The following is an 18,054-nucleotide window of genomic DNA, read 5'->3' as shown; positions in this document are numbered from 1 at the left end:
TTTATTTAATCAGAATCTGTATTTCTTTAAAAAAAGCTTTTTGATATAATAGGTAAATGAAATTTAGGGTTTCACATCTAGGTTTTTCTTATAAAAAAATATCAGAATCTTGGATTTTTTTTTTATAAAAAATGAGCCTGGTCCTAGTTTAGTTTAAGTGAACATTTGATTTATACATATATTTTAAAAAATGTGTTTGTAATTCAAGAAATTCAAGTCAACAAGCTGTGGTAGGTATGGGAGGGAGCACAGCCACATCATTAAATACCTGTCATGTGCCAGGCAAAATCCTAAAGCTCTTTACACAAATCATCGCATTTGATACTCACAAAACTCCTTTGAGACTGATGCTATTATTATTTGCAACTGAGAAAACTCAGGTAGAGTTTATGTCAATTACTCATGGTCACACAGCTAGTAAGGATCCAAGGCTATATTTGAACTCAGATCTTTCTGACTCTAGGCTCAGCACTTTATCCACTATGTCACCTAGAAGATTAAAAAGATGAAAATAGACAACTTCTCTGTCTGCAGATAATTTATAATTTAGTTGTGGGAAGGGGAGAGAATGAACTTTGTACACAGGTAAATGTATAATAAGAGGTGTGGAAAAGGATAGGACCAAAGAAGAGATTATTACAAGAGAACAAGTAGTATTGTCTCCATTTTATATATGAAAAAGTTGAAGCGTAAAGATGTTACTTGTTTGGGTTCAATAATTAGTAAATACTCAAGTTTTAAATCTAGGCTCTTCATTCCTTGAAAGTAAGTATTATGTCAGTAATGGTAGCTTTATCAGAAAAATTAGTATACTCACATTCTCTAAAGTCTGAAAACTTATAAGGTTAATTATCAGTTAGATCAGAAATGTCTTTCAGCTGATTTTTTGAAAGTGTTTTTGCCTTAGGACTATTAGTGGTTGATTGGAAAAGTGAGGATGAATGATTTTAAATAGTAAGAGGGAGGGATTTTTGTTTTTTAAATGTAATGTGATGGTTAATTGTCAAACTAGTATTGTTAAATTTACAAAGGATATTAACTTTTGAGACAAAAGTTTTTTCATATTAGACTTCCTCGAAAAATGTATTGGATGGAGGAGTGGAACCAAGATGATGGTGTGAAGGCAGGATTTCCCAGAGGCTCGAATCCTTAAAATTATGATTCTAACTAAATTTTAAAGAGATGGAATCCACAGGAAGACCCAGTAAGGCAATTCTCCAGTCCAAAGTAACTTGGAAGATTCATGGGAAGGCTCTGTTCTATTGGGGTTGGAGCGGGTGGCAAACAGCCAGGATCATGCCTCCCTGGAGTGAACAAACCTCCAGCCTTCTATGAACAGCTGGTGCTGTTCCTAGGGGCACCTGTGCTCATGGCAGCGAAGTGGTATCCAGACCTTCCAACCCAGGGATCACCTAGTACAACTTAGAAGATCAATGGGAAACCTGCCAGAGTGAGCGTGGAGCACAGGCCAGCCTAGCCCTCAGTACAGTCCCAGCCTACAGAAGCAGGTCTGTGGAGCTACCCAGCAGGGAGCAGCCTGGCAGCTGCCCATGGAAATTAATGGGGTAGGGAGAGACTGTCGAGGTCTCTCTACTACCCTGGGACAGTTCTCTTGTACTTTGTTCACATTCAGACTCTGGTTGCAGTTTTGAGCACCCCCATTGCCATAAAGCAAGTACCCTCCTCATAGCTCCAGTGCAGAAGGGAGAGCTTTGTATTTTCCACAGACCAGAGCACAGACAGACCATGAGAATAGTCAGAGCCTCTCATAAGATGTTGGAACTGAGGTCCTTGCAGGGGTATCCAGTTACACTCAAAAGCTTGAGAAGTACCTGAAAACAGAGCATAGATCAGGGAAATAAATAAACAGAAAAAAAAAAAGAACCTGACTGTAGATAATTGGTTCCATGGAGGATCAAACACATATTCAGAAGATGACAAAATCCAAGCTTCTGTATCCAAAGACTTCAAATAAAAATGGTAATTGGTCTCAGGCTATGGAATGACTCAAAAAAGATTTTGAAAATCAGTAAGGGTGGTAGAGGAAAAATTGGAAAGAGAAATGAGAGATGCTGGAAAATCATTATAACCAAGTCAGCCACTTGCTCAAAGAGATACAAAAAAATAACAAAGAAAAGAACATGTTAAAAACCAGCTTAGGTTAAATGGAAAAAGCAGTCCAAAAAGTTAATGAGGAGAAGATTGCCTTAAAATAGCAGAATTGACCATATGAGAAAGATCAGAAAGCTCTCTGAGGAAAACAACTCCTTCACATGTAGAATGGAGCTAAGGGAAGCTGATGACTTTGTGAGAAATCAAGAAACAAAACTAGAAGAACAAATAACTAGAAGAAAATGTGAGCTATCTCATTGGAAAAACAACTAACCTGGAGAACAGACCCAGGAAAGATAACTTCAAAATTACTGGATTCCCTGAAAGTCATGACCAGGAAAAGAGCCTTGAATTCACTTTTTTTTAATAGATAGATATGAAAATATAGATAGCTATGAAGGAGAGACAGTGACAGAGAGAGAGACAGAAAGAGAGACTAAGAGGGAGAAGAGAAACAGAAAGGAGAGAGAGAAGTTCTGCCAAGTTCTTATTGTGTAGGGCATGTCACTTAATCTTTCTGCATTTTATTTTATTTTTTAATATATTTTATTTTGAATATTTTACAATTTTTTCCCTTAATCTTGCTTCCCTCCTCCTACTCCCCACAGAAGTCAGTCTGTTAGTCTTTACATTGTTTCCATGGTATACATTGATCTAAGTTGAATGTGATGAGAGAGTAGTCATAGCCCTAAGGAAGAAAAATAAACTATTGTGCCTGATTGTTGCACTAATGGAATGAGCAAGTCCGTCAAGGTTGATCATCACCCCCATGTTGCTTCTAGTGTACACAGTGTTTCTCTGGTTTTGCTCATCTTGCTCAGCATCAGTCCATGCATATCTTTCTGGGCTTCCCTGAATTTCCATCCTTCCTGACTTCTAATGGAACAATAGTGTTCCATCACATACATATACCACATTTTGTTAAGCCTTTCCTCAATTGAAGGACATTTACGTTAATTTCTAATTCTTTGTCACCACAAACAGGGCTGCTATGAATATTGTTGTTTAAGAGTAAACAAAATATCCTCCCCCCCAAAATATAGACCCTTATGAGAAATAAAGTAAAGGAAAGAAAAAAAATGTGTTTCAGTCTGTGTTCTGATACTATCAGCTCTGTCTTGGGTGGATCACATTCTTTATGATAAGTCCATCATAAAAATTACTTCCATACTTTTGCACTGTTACTGATTGTAAATCCCTCCATCCATTCCTCCCCATTGCCATATACTATATTTTCTCTCTCCTTTCACTCTGGCCCTCTTTTAAAATGTGCTGTAGGATGGCTGAGTAGTGCAGCGGACTGATCACTGGCCCTGGGGCCAAGAGGCCCCAAGCCCACATACCACCCCCTGAGACCCCAGCAACCACCCGACCCCCAGCAACCACCCGACCCTGTGGTCCTGGACAGGCCACCCAATCCCAACCCCTTGCGAGAAGTAAAAAGAAAATATGTTATATATGACTGTTCTCTCCTATGACTTACCCTCTCTATCAACCACATCCCCTTCCTTCCCCCTTTGCCCCTTCTCTCCTTTTTACACTAGATGTTTATACCCTATTGAGTGTGCATGCTGTTTCCTCTCTGAGCCATTTCTGATGAGAGTGAAGGTTCCCTCATTTCCCCTCACCTTCCCCCCTCCCATTTCATTGTAAAATCTCATTGTAAAAAGAAGGAAAAAAAATATCTTTATACGAAATATCTTAGCCTGTTCCACCTCTCCTTTCTCTTACTCCCTTTTAGCCATTAACTCCATTTTTACTATATATTATATCTTCAGTTTCAGCTCTCTCCTGTGCTTCATCTTATAAAGCTCCTTCCACCTGCACTATTAAATGAGAAGTTTCATATGAGTATTTTCAGTATATTTTTCTATGCAGGAATATATGCAGTTCATCAAGTCCCTCATACCCTTCTCGTCCACCCTCTCTATGCTTCACCTGAGTCCTGTACTTGAAGGTCAGGCTTTCTGTTTAACTCTGGTTGTTTCAGCAGGAAAATTTGACATTCCCCTGTTTCATTGAAAGTTCATCTTTTCCCCTGGAAGAGGATGTTCGGTTTTGCAGCATAGTTGATTCTCGGTTGCATTCCAAGCTCTTTTGCCTTCCAGAATATTATATTCCAAGCCCCACGAGCCCTTAATGTAGTTGCTGCTAAGTCCTGTGTGATCCTGACTGCAACTCCATGATATTTGAATTGTGTCCTTCTGGCTGCTTGTAATATTTTCTCTTTGACTTGGGAGTTCTGGAACTTGGCTATAATATTCCTAGGGGTTGTTTTTTTTTGAATCTCTTTCTGGGGGAGATCAGTGGATTTTCTCAATTTCTCTTTTGCCCTCTTCTTCTAGGATATCGGCAATTTTCCCTGTAGGAATTCTTTAAAAATGATGCCAAGGCTCTTTTCCTGATCATGACTTTCAGGTATTCCAAAACTTTTAAATTATCTTTCCTGAATCTGTTTTCCACATCAGTTGTTTTTTCAATGTGATGTTTCACATTTTCTTCTAATTTTTCATTCTTTTGTTGTTGTTGAACTATTGTGTCTCGATTTCTCACAAAGTCATCGGCTTCCATTAGCGCCATTCTACTTCTGAAGGATTTGTTTTCCTTAGAGAGCTTTCTTATCTCCTTTTCCATCTGGTCAGTTCTGCTTTTTAAAGCATTCTTCTCCTCAATAACTTTCTGAACTGTTTTATCCATTTGACCTAAGCTGGTTTTTAACATGTTATTTTCTTCAGCATTTTTTTGGATCTCTTTGACTAAGCTGCTGACTTTGTTTTCATGTTTTTCCTGCATCTCCTTCATTTCTTTTCCTAATTTTTCTTCTATCTCCCTTACTTGATTTTTCAAAATCTTTTTTTGACCTCTGTCATAGCCTGAACCCAACTTCTATATTTCTTGGAGTCTTTAGATGCAGAAGTTTGCACTTTCTCATCTTCTGATTGAGTATTTTGGACCTCCATGGGACCAAAGTGATTGGCTACAGTCAGGTTCCTTTTTTTTTTTTTTTTTTTTTTGGTTTACTTACTTCCCCAGCCTGTGTCTGGTTTTGGGGTGCTTCCTGAACTTCTGAGTATTATTGGGACACCCCCACATGGACCCTCAGTATGTGAGATTCTGACTGTTCTCCTGTACCCCTCTGCCATGGGGCTGGGGTGGGGGGGGGTCCTTGCTCTATGGGAGGCCTAGATTATGACCAAGGTCTGAATGTGGTCAGAGTCCCAGAGTCCTGTTCCAGGGACAAAGGACAGAACTTGGCAGTCTCCCTCCACTCCCTTACCTTTGATGGGCTGAGCAATCAGGGCACAGCTGCTTGGAGGCTTCTGCTTCTGTTTCCTGGCTGAACTGAGTGTCACAACCGTGCTGAGGACCTGGGCTTCGTGCTCACTCTGGCAGAGGTCTCCTTGCTGATCTTCCAAGTTGTGATTGGTGCTCTCTGGGGTGCTGGTCAGGATAGTGCTTCAGCTACCAGGAGCCACCACTCCCAGGCACCCCGGGGCTGTTCTGAGGAGGCTGAAGTTCCTTTGCTCTGGGAGTCATTCTTCCAACCCCATGGAAAAGAGTTTTCCCATTATTTTCCAGGTTACCTTGGACTGGAGAATTGCTTCACTGGATCTTTCTGTGGGTTCTGCCTCTTGAAAATTTAGTTAGAGTCATAATTTTAAGGTTTTTTGAAATATTTTGGAGAGAGCACCTAAGAGAGGCTCTTCTCCTGCTGCCATCTTGACTCTGCCCCCCCCACTGAATTGTGGCATATCTTAATGAAGATTTAAATTGAAGGGAATTCCATGCATTATAAATTTTAATATAATTCAAGAATGAATCAAAGTGAAAAGCACAGGATGCTATTTCTTCAGACTATATAATTAAATATGTAATTATATGCTAGTCTGTTTTAAAAAAATTTTTAAAGCACTTTACTTTTATTCATTTTTTTCACATTGCTACAATAATCATGTCATAAGAGTAAACATAATCTCCCCCTTTATCCCACACAAAGAAAGGCAAACCTCAAGAAAAATAAGGTGAGTGGAAAAAAAAGTATGTTTTAGTCTGTTTTCAGATACCATCAACTGTCTTTGGGGTGTATCACATTCTTTATCATTAGTCCATCAGAGCTTCAATATTTTTTTCCCACAGTTTCACTTTCTAGCTGTATTTCTTTCTATCCTATTCCTCCCCATCCCATTTGTTCTACTCTCTCCTTTCTTCCTATTCCTCCTCTCCTACCATATTCCCTCTCTTCTATCACCTACAGCCTGCCTCCCTCCCTCCCCCTGTTCCCCCTTTCTTCTATCTCTCTGCATAGTTTCCTATAGGGTAAGATAGATTTCTATACCTAATTGTGTTTGTTATTTTCTCTCTTGAGCCACTTCCAATGAGAATGAAGGCTCACTCATTCCCCCTCATCTCCCCCCCCCATTGTAAAAGCTTTTTCTTGCCTCTTTTATGTGAAATAATTTAGCCCATTCTACCTCTCCTTTCCCTTTCTCCCATTACATTCCTTTCTCACCCATTAGCTCACATTATATTCAATTCCCTCATGTGTCTTGTCTATATATGCTCCCTCTATCTGCCCTAATAAATTAGATGGTTCATATGAGTTATCAGTATCATCTTTCCATTTAGGAATACTAGCTGTTCAATATCTTTAAATTCCTCAAAAATGCACTTCTTATCTACCCTCTCTATGCTTCTCCTGAATCTTGTACTTGAAGATCAAACTTTCTGTTCAACTCTGGTCGTTTCAACAGGAAAAGTTTGAAAGTCCCCTATTTCATTAATGTCCATCTTTGCCCCTGAAAGAGGAATGTTCACTTTTGCTGGGTATTTGATTCTCAGTTGCATTCCAAGCTCTTTTGCCTTTCATATTCCAAGTCCTATGAGCCTTTAATGTAGAAGTTGCTAAATCTTGTGTTTTCCAGATTGTAGCTCCATGATATTTGAATTGTTTCTTTCTGGTTGCTTGTATTATTTTCTCCTTGACTTGGGAGTTCTGGAATTTGGCTATAATATTCCTGGGTGTATTTTGGAATGTCTTTAGGGAGATGATTGGTGGATTCCCTCAATATTTATCTTATCCTCTGCTCTTAGAATACCAGGGCAATTTTCCAGGATAATTTCTTGAAAAATGAAGTCTAGGCTTTTTTTTATCATGATTTTTAAGTAGTCCAATAATTTTTAAATTATCTCTTCTGGATCTGTTTTCCAGGTCAGTTCTTTTTCCAGTGAGTTACTGTCACATTTTCTAGTTCTTTATTTTATTGTTTTTGTTTTAATGTTTCTTGATTTCTCACAATGTCATCAGCTTTCCTCAGCTTACTTCTACATTTAATGGCATTGTTTTCTTCAGAGAGCTTTCTGATCTCCTTTTCCATCTGGCCAATTCTGCTTTTTAAAGGCATTCTTCTCTTCAGTGATCTTTTGGCCAATTTTTTCCATTTGACCTGAACTGTTTTTTTTAAAATATTATTTTGGTTTTCATGATTTTCCCTCATCACTCTTTTCTCTTCCCAATTTTTCCTCTACCTCCCTTACTTGCTTTTCAAAATCTTTTTTGGGTTTTTCTATAGCCTGAGTTCAAATTATATTTTTTGGAGGCTCTGGATACAGAAGCTTTGACTGTTATCTTCTGAGTATGTATTTTGATCCTCCAAAGGATCACAGTAATTGTGATTTGATCTTTTTTTCTTTTGTTGTTTGCTCATTTCCCCACTGTGTGACTTGATTTTTAACCCTTTGTTAAGGTGGGGTTCTGCTTCCAGGGTGGAAGGTGCATTGTCCCAAGCTTTTGAGGGATTTTGCAGCTGTTTTCATGGATACTTCCTAGGGAATCTCAATTCTTTCAAGGTCTTATGAGAGGCTCTGACTGCTCTCCCAGTCTGTGCCTCTGCCATGGCAGTAAAACTACTTTTCCTTAGACTGGGGCCCTAAACTACAACTTTGATCTGAGTATGGGCAAAACCACAAAATCCTGCCTCAGGGATAGATAACAAAGAGATTTCTGCAGTCTTCTGTAACCCCCTTAACATTGATGGACTAAGCAGTCTGGAAGCAGCTGCCAGGCGACTCCTTGCTGGTTGACTCCACGGAACTGCTCCTGGGTTGCTACTTTGAGGCCTATGCTGGGCTGGGCTTCACGCTTGCTCTGGTGCAGCAGATTTTCCTGCTGACCATCGGGGCAGTCCCTGGACTGAGAGGTCCAGAAACCACCCCCGCTGTCATGGACCCAGGTGCCCTACAGGCTGCCCTGGATGGCTGGAAGCAATGCAGCCCTGTGCTTGCCACCCTTTGTAATCCAAATGTAATAGACCTTTCCTGTGAATCTTCCAAGTTGTCTTGGGCTGGAAAATTGTTTCACTCAATCTGTGGATTCCGCCATTCTAGAATTTGGTTAGTCATCATTTCAAATATTTGGGGAGAGCTGTGGGATTTCTTGTCTTTACTCCACCATCTGCCCGCTCTAAAAATTGTCTTACAAAAAGATTTATTGTACTTTTTTTTCCTATACAGAGTTTTTGTGCTGCCTTACATCAAGAACTTAAAGAATACTATAGACTACTCTCTGTTTTACATTCACAGGTAAAATGAGATTTACCCTTTTATTTTAGCTCCCTACTATTTAGTGTTTCAAGTGTATAATAACTGTAGCTGGCTAGAATATTTTAAATTAGATTTTTTATATAAGCCTGTTTTAATATTAAAAATCTTATTGATAAACTTTTAACTGTAGCTTGGTGAAAATCTGGTTTTGACATATCCCAGAGCAGAGAGAGAAGTTCCACTTTAGGAACATTTTTAGAAAATCCTATGGCATAATTAAGGTGTCCTATTTCCCTATATTGAATGGATTTTTTTGTGCCTTGAAACAATTAGTGTACTTTCCGTGAACAGCCCTTCCTTTTGTAATTTTCTTCCTTAAAAATTTATCTTTCATTTTACTATGACCTATATTTCCTTTTATGTGCCTTCTCTATGCCAGAGATGTATTTAAATACAAAAGTTAACAAAAAAGTACAGTAAAACTCACCCACATATCAAATGCATCACTTTTTCAAATTAGAATTGATTTCATAAAATAAATTTGAATTAAATAGGAAATTATATACACAGTGCTTAATTTTTTTGAAATGATATTTCTTACTTTTTGTCTCTCTATTTTATTTCCTAGCTTCAACTAGAGGATGATCAAGGTGTCAATTTGGGACTTGAAAGCAGCTTAACACTTCGCCGACTCCTAGTTTGGACATATGATCCTAAAATAAGGTTGAAGACACTTGCAGCACTGGTTGATCACTGTCAAGGTCTTTTTTCATTTCTTAGAACATATTCTTCTCATATTTGTGCCATTTTAAAGTTAGTAAGACCTGTAATACCAATTACAAATAAGTTGCCAGTCTGAATCAGTGGAGGGAGTTTTCATAGGATAATTTTTTTTTGGCATAGATTAAATTACAAATACTGAACAAAAAAAAGATCTCTTACCCAATACAGCTGAACTATCACCTCCCTAGTCCTGGGAATCTTCTCAGTGTTGCTTAAAGAAGTATAAAATAAAATTCATTTAGAATATATTATAACTTTATCTTTTCCAGTTTGAATAATCCTAATTTTTTCTGTTTTCCCCTATTGTTCTCCCTGACATCCTTTTATTTTGCATCTGCTCTAACCCTTCTTTATACTTTCCCTGTTACTTTTAAATTCTCTTCAAAGCACTGTAGTAGGGAATATAAAGATTTGCTCTCAAGGAGCTTGCCTATTGCAAACAATCTTGAGTTTTTGGACTATGATAAGAAAGACTTCATCCTTTTTTTGCCCTCTTTAAGATTTAGTCTTAACAGTATTTACAAATACTATAACTGTACATACAAACACAAAATATAGTTTAATGGAAAACTCTTAGGAAATTCCTGTTTATCAACAAATGAAAAATATTTAGCTACAAAAGCATTTTGTAATAATCTGTAATCAAGTAATCTATACATCTTTTTATAAGGTATGTATACCCAATTTGTTTACTAAAGAATTTTAGTTCTTTGTATTGGTGATTTCATTGTCATGGGTATTCTCTTCACATATTTTCATCTTGTGTAATTTTGTGGCTCAGGAACTTTAGAACTTTAAATGATGATTTCATTGTCATGAATATTCTGCATCTTTTCCTCTTATGATTTTTGTTGCACAAGAATTATCCTTTTGGTTTAATGTACTGAAAGTTCTCCTCTTATATTTTGAATATGTCAGGAATACTGTTGTACCACTTGATTATTCATTTCTTATTTTTCATTTTCATTTGTTTTGTGATAATACTTATTAGTAATATCTTTTATGTGGCTTCTTACGTGCAAGTCATATAATATAATACATCCTGTTTTATGGTCACATAATACATTCTGTTTTTTGGTCACAATTGCCTATCTATCATTTTTACTCTTCTGAGACTATAATATTCTAATTCATCAGGAAAATAATTTCACAGATATTGGTATTGAGATAATGAATAATGAACTATTTAGGTTCATTGAAATTTCCTATGTGCTCTCCAACCTGATCTCCTTTTCCTATTTATTTGAGGACCTAGATCCTTGTAATCCACCTATTTTTTCCTGTTTACTTCAGGACCTAGATTCTTGTAATCTGTCCAAGATTTTCATGCTGATGGACTAGTTTAAGAAAGTGACTATTCAATTACATTTCAAAGTGTATGTCATGGACATTTTTCATCAACTTTGTTTTTCTACCAAGGATGGAAAAGATTAATTTATGTTTCGTTACTGTTGATTTCATTTAGGCAGATCTGAAATGATCTAGGGCTTGTTGCAATTGATATGCTATCTTTGAAGAGGAACATTTCAAGAATTAAAATATTAATAGGAAACCTTTTACTTAGGCTTTGTGTAGGACAGGTTTTCATTGCCTCGTGGTATAGTCACAGTATGGTGACTTGTGTGTTTTTTTTTTAGATGTATTTTTTAGGGACTTTCCTTCGAAATTGTGTCTTTTGCTCACTCATATTTTCATTGAGGAAATAAGCTATATTCTTGTTTTTTCATTAGCTATGTTTTTATTTTTTATGAGGTGATGTTTTCTTAATTATGAAGTATGCCTTCATTCTCTTCTGTAGGTTTTGCAAGATACATTTGTACTCTCAATAAGTGTTTCCTTTGGTTGCCTTTGTTTCTTCTTGGGTTTGTACTTTGGTGAATTTCGGGTCTTTTTCAGCTTCTGTGTTGTGGCAGCTACTTCACCTTGGTTAAATGTTTCTAAGAAGTGATGAAAGTCAAATCAAGGCTCCATTTTGTTCATTTTTCATTTTTTCCTATTTGTCTACACTTATTTGACCAGGTTAGGTTGAAGTGACTGCATGTTGTATCATTTTTTCATCTTTATTCTCTTTCCTCTGAGTTGATCACTGAACTAGCCCAATTAAGAACCTAATAAAGTTTCTATTCCCATTAGTAGTATGTTGGAGCTCAGACATAGACCCTGTATTTTAAGCCTGGGTGAGACAGAGAAACCCAGTCTTCATTTATGATGTAAAATCATGTCTTTTGAAAAGTTTATAAACATTTTAGCCTTTTTTTCATTTCTTTATCTTGAATTATATTTTTCAACAGTTTATTTAACTAGTTGCATTAAACTTCAGTTAAAGACACTAGAATGTAAAGCTACTTGAGAACAAGGACCATTATTTTTTCTTTTTTTTCTTTTTTTTTTTTAGGTTTTTGTGAGGCAAATGGGGTTAAGTGGCTTGCCCAAGGCCACACAGCTAGGTAATTATTAAGTGTCTGAGACCGGATTTGAACCCAGGTACTCCTGACTCCAGGGCTGGTGCTTTATCCACTACACCATCTAGCCGCCCCATTTTGTTTCTTTCTTGAACACTTAGCACAGTACTTGGCACAAAGGTGTTTCATATATATTTGTTTATTGATTATACCCGAAAGAGGCACCATTGAATTTTCATAACTTTTATAACTTCAAGTAACTAAGTACACTTGAGTCTAATGTCTGTTTTAGTAGGAAAGTGAGAAAACCAATGCAAACTTTTATTCCTTCCCTTCCCTTCCCTTCCCTAATCCCTTGCCTATAATCTAATCTTAGGTGAATTAATAAGAATTTTTAAGAAATACAGTTGAACTCATTGAAAATAGAGGAAACTGCCTAATTTACTTTTTTTGTTACTAAATTTGGTGTTTATAAAAAATAGATAGGCAATAGATATTTCCTTTTTTTTCTAAATTTGGTTCTTTAACTTAAAATACATCCCCTAGAATAAGAAGAGTAAATATTATTAAGATTTATTACATAAAGTACTAAAAAGGTCTTAACCTCAAGTTACAAATGCTAATATTTATTTTCATTTCAAAAATATAATCTTAACTTGAAAAGCATACATTAATTATAAAATGTCTTCATTTAATTGACATTTTGAGAATTGCTTTTCCTGATCACAATGTTTTCATAGTCATAATATAGTTTAATCTTAAATTTTTCTTTATCAGTACATTTCATTCTCTAAAAACTGTATGTTGAACATTGAATTCTACTTTTAAGTGAGATATTTTAAAGTACTCTGAGAACTCTTAAATACTTTATAAATGTAAGGTACTCTTAAATATTTATAACAGATTCCTTCCTTCCTCCTCCCTCTTCCCTCCCTCCTTCCTTCCCTCCCTCCTTCCTTCCCTCCCTCCCTCCCTCCCTCCCTCCCTCCCTCCCTCCCTCCCTCCCTTCCTTCCTTCCTTCCTTCCTTCCTTCCTTCCTTCCTTCCTTCCTTCCTTCCTCCCTCCCTCCCTCTTACCCTCCTCAACTCCCTCCTTCCTTCTCTTTCCTCATCTTTGCCTAGGTTGGAAGTCAAATTACTAATTGCAGGTGGCGTACTACTCTTATTGGCATAGGATCTTTGACCTGTTTTGTTTCCATCCTGGGTTGCATTCCTCCCTCCTCAGGTAAATCTGGTGGTCCCTTGCTCCTGGGAGCTCATCTATTAATGCTAGCCTTAATATGACCACCTGATTAGCATAGCATACAAGCTTAGAACTCTGGAACTCAAGAAATCTATCAGCTTTAGCCTCTCTGGTAACTGGGAGCTCAGATGTGTGATCTGACATGCCTGGATCAAGCCCATTTTTATGAGTGTCCTTAGCTTCTCTCCACCATAAAATGTTCCCAGGTTTAATTTCTGCTGTTTTTTTCCTCTGTCTGGAATGCCTTCTCCTATGATCTAGCATTACCTAAGATATAGCTCAAGACAAAAAGCATTGGCACTGGAGTAGGAGATTTTTGTTTCAAATCCTGCCTCTGATGCTTACCATATTATTTGACAAATCATTTATTTTCACTGGATCTCATTTACATCATTTGTATAATGAAGACATTGGGTTAGATTGAACTCTTTTTAACTCTGGATCTATGATCCAAAACACTTATAATTACCTCAAAATATTTTTTCCTTCACTTTGCCACATGGAATTTCGTTCATTTTATCTATTGCTTTAAAATTTTTAAAAAATGTTTTGTTTATAGTTTTCTTTTTCTTAGCTGGATTGTAAACTCTGATAGGTGAGATCTATGTTTTCCTTTTACATTTTTTATTCTTTTGTGCAGTATTGTTCAAGCTAATTCCTGCTTATTATTAGTAAATGCTTATTGCAAGAGTAAATGAATGACAGTTAATAGAATTGATTAAATGGAGTTGGAAATTTTTTTCACCATTTTGATTTCATGTCAGCTCAACAGAATTATATTATGTGGTTAACCCCCTTGCATGTACTGGAAGCAGGAAAAAAAATTGACATATTTAGAGATGACTGTGGTGCATTTTTTCTTTTTTCCTATGGAGTTCAATATTAACTTAAAAATTAACCTTTTTGTTCTTCTGATCAACCAGTTCAAAATTTCATTTTAAGTGAATATTAAAATTAATAAATTTATCGTGTTTTCTTTACAACTGTGTAAAATTCAAAGACTGTGAATTTGCTGCTTTTATTTAGGAAAATTAAACTATTGGGGAATATATTGACTTGACTTAAAAACAATTAAAAATATAAACAAACATTAGACTAATGTGTCATACTATAAGAAAGTCTTCAATGTTGGGCTTTTGTTTATACTTCAAATGGAACTTAAAACAATTTGTTTGATAGAATTACATGTATTATTATTATTGTTGTTGTTATTATTATTGTTGTTTGCAAGGCAATGGGGTTAAGTGACTTGCCCAGGGTCACAGAGCTAAATAAGCATTAAGTGTCTGAGGCCAGATTTGAATTCAGGTCCTCCTAAATTCCACAGCTGGTGCTCTACCCACTATGTCAACAACTCTATCTAGTTGTCACAACATGTCAGATTCTTAATGTCTATTAGGTATTAAGCAAACTTAAAACATTCTCATAATTGATTTCTTATTAAAACTGTTAACTGATATAAATTTTAATTATTATTAATTTGAATTATCCTTAAAGAACATTCTCACTAAACCCTAAAGTTTTTCTTGTCGTCGGCATGCATAAATTTATTTGCAGTGCTCTATGTGCAGAAGAATATTTGCAATTTCAAAATCTTAATGTCATCTTGAATATCTTCATTTAAATATTTGTTAACAACTTTACTTTTGTTGTGTCTATATTTTAAAAGATTTAAGCTTTATCTTGTAATCAAATGTAATCAGTTTCTTTAGAAAGAATTTACTATTTGTAATTCAAGATAATATAACTTTTCATCCAGAAATAGCTTAAGTAGTATTGAAAAATTATAATTTAGTTATAAAAATTGAAAGAGAGATTTAGTCACATAAGCTTTTTACCAAAATTAAGACTATTATTATGTGATCTTTTTTCTCTTTAGACAGTCTTAATCATACTTACTTTCTAGCACATGTTAAAATTGGTTAGTCTTGATCTTTAAAAATGAATATTTTGGGGCAGCTAGGTGGCGCAGTGGACAGAGCACTGGTCCTGGAGTCAGGAGTACCTGAGTTCAAATCCAGCCTCAGACACTTAATAATTACCTAGCTGTGTGGCCTTGGACAAGCCACTTAACCCCATTGCCTTGCAAGAAAAAAAAAACCCTAAAAAAAAATTAATATTTTTTTTTCCCCCAGGAAGGAAAGGTGGTGAATTAGCATCAGCAGTCCATGCCTATACTAAAACAGGAGATCCATATATGAGATCTCTAGTACAACATATTCTCAGTTTGGTGTCACATCCTGTTTTGAATTTTCTTTATCGTTGGATATATGATGGAGAGCTGGAAGATACATACCATGAAGTAAGTAATGATACAATATTTTTAGAAACATAATACCTTGGAAGTGATTAGCCTTTTCATTAGCAGTAATAATTTTTAATGCATTTTACATTTTTATAGGACTTTATATTTTTTAAAATGCTTTCCTTTCTTACTATTTCATCTTCATACATCTTTGAGGTTATTAGAGTTCAGATACTCTCTTAGTTTTTATAAATGTACAAGTCATAGTGCACAACAGGTAAGTGATTTTCCTGAGGTTACACAAGTATTTGGTAAATAAAGTGTAGACAGAAATTTAAGAGCTAAACAGGTTATCTGTTAAGATGATTTTGAAGAAACTTGGGTCAGTGAAAGTCTCTGTTATATTTGACTTAAAAAAAAGTTGGAATCAGAGATGCAAATTTGAACTTACCTAAATATCAGGTTACTTAGCATTTTCTGAGTCTTGATTTTTTCTTCCTTAAAAATAGCACCACTTTAATACTTCATGTATGCCAAGATGAGAATTATTATGAACTAATTTCAGAAATTTAACTATTACAATGGAGTTTTTTAAAAATTATTTAAATATTTTGTTTCCAATTATATATAATAGTAGTTTCTATCAATCTTTTTTTTTTTGCAAGGATCTGGATTTAAAAATTTTTTGCCCCCTTCCTCCCTTCCCTCTCCCCAACAGAAGGCAATCTGATATAGTCTTTATATATGTTTGCATGATATGAATAGATCAAAATTGAATGTATTGAGAGAAAAAATCCATAAGGAAGAAAGAAAATATTAGAGATAGCAAATTTATGTAGTACATAAGAAAACTTTTTAAAAAATTGAAGATAATCTCTGGTCTTTGTTTAAACTCCATAGTTTATCTGAGGATACTGATGGTATTCTCTATCATGGATCCCCTAAAATTGTCCCTGATCATTGCACTGATGGAACGAGCAAATCCATCAAGGTTCATCATCATTCCCATGTTGTTGTTAAGGTGTACAGTGTTTTTCTGGTTCTGCTCATCTTACTCAGCATCAGTTCATGCAAGTTTTGCCAGGATTCTCTGAAATTCCATCCCCCTAATTTCTTATAGAACAATAATAGTGTTTCACCACATACATATACCACAATTTGTTTAGCCATTCCCTGATTTGTGAACATCCCTTCAATTTCCAGTTCTTTGCCACTATAAACAGAGCTGCTATGAATAGTTTTGAACCTGTAGGATTTTTACCCATTTCATGATCTCTTCAGGATATAGACCCAGTAGTGGTCTTGCTGGATCTAAGAGTATGCACATTTTTATTGCCTTTTTGGCGTAATTCCAAATTGCTCTCCAGAAAGGTTGGGTCAGGTTACAGCTCTACCAACAATGCATTACTGTCCCAGATAACCCACATCCCTTCCAACATGGATCATTCTTCTTTCTAGCCATGTTGGCCAATCTGAGAGGTGTGAGGTGGTATCTCAGAGATGCTTTAATTTGCATTTCTTTAAACAGTATTGATTTAGAGCAATTTTTCATTTGTCTATAGATAGCTTTGATTTCCTCGTCTCAAAATTCCCTTTACATATCCTTTGACCATTTGTCAATTGGGGAATGGCTTGTTTTTTTTATAAATTTGACTCAGTTGTCTATATATTTTAGAAATGAGTTGTCAGAAACATTAGTTGTAAAATTTTTTTCCCAATTTATTACATTTCTTTTGATTTTGGTTAGAGTGGCTTTGTGCAAAAGCTTTTTAATTTAATACAATCAAAATTATCAGTTTATTTTTTATAGTACTCTCTTTCTCTTCCTTCCTCATAAACTGCCTCCCTTTCCATAGATCTGACAAGAAAACTATTCCTTGTTCTCCTAGTTTGCTTGTAATATTGTCTTTTATGTCTAAATCCTGCACCCATTTTGATCTTATTTTGGTATAGGGTGTTGAGATGTTGGAATAATCCAAGTTTCTGCCATAATATCTTCCAGTTTTTCCACAGTTTTTTTATCAAGTAGTGAGTACTTATCCTAGAAGCTGGACTATTTGGGTTTGTCAATGAGCATATGATTATAATCATTTCCTGCTGTCTCTTTTGCACCTAGTCTATTCCACTGATCCACCATTCTGTTTTTTAGCCAGTACCAGACAATTTTGATGACTGATGCTTTATAATTTAATTTTAGACCTTGTAAGGCTAAGCTGCCTTCTTTTGCATTTTGTTTTATCAAATCCCTGGATATTCTTAACTTTTTGTTTCTCTATATGAATTTAGTTACAATTTTTTCTAGTTCACTAATTTTTTGGAAGTTTGAGTGTATGACACTAAATAGGTAGTTTAATTTAAGAATTGTCATTTTTATACTATTAGTTCAGCTTATCCATGAGCAGTTGCTATTTGCCCAGTTATTTAGATATGTTTTATTTGTGTGGAAAATGTTTTATAGTTTTTTTCATAGAGTTTTTGAGTCTGCCCTGGGAGGTATATTTTATGTTGTCTGAAGTTATTTTAAATGTGATTTCTCTTTCTGGCTCTTGCTACTGTATCTTGTTAGTAATATATATATATATATATATATATATATATATATATATATGTATATATATGAAAATGCTGAAGATTTATGTGGGCTCTTTTTCTATCCTGTGACTTTACTAATGTTGCTAATTGTTTCCAGTAGTTTTTTACATGATTTTTAAGGGTTTTCTAGGCTTATCA

General features: G+C 35.5%; 1 protein-coding gene across 1 annotated transcript in view; it reads left to right on the top strand.

Moving 5' to 3' along the window:
• The window catches only part of TUBGCP3 (tubulin gamma complex component 3), a 142,301-nt gene that overhangs the window by 55,259 nt on the left and 68,988 nt on the right, over window positions 1-18,054 (top strand). Inside the window, exons 9-11 of the mRNA XM_074192056.1 lie at window positions 8,623-8,691; window positions 9,281-9,413; window positions 15,215-15,381. Of these exons, the coding sequence (XP_074048157.1) occupies window positions 8,623-8,691; window positions 9,281-9,413; window positions 15,215-15,381 (369 nt within the window). The remainder of the gene's footprint in view (window positions 1-8,622; window positions 8,692-9,280; window positions 9,414-15,214; window positions 15,382-18,054) is intronic.

The sequence above is a fragment of the Macrotis lagotis genome, chromosome 6 (genome assembly GCF_037893015.1).
Source record: "Macrotis lagotis isolate mMagLag1 chromosome 6, bilby.v1.9.chrom.fasta, whole genome shotgun sequence".
Lineage (NCBI taxonomy): Eukaryota > Metazoa > Chordata > Mammalia > Peramelemorphia > Peramelidae > Macrotis > Macrotis lagotis.
Note: the sequence above shows the minus strand (reverse complement) of the source record. Positions and strands in the feature narration are given on the sequence as shown.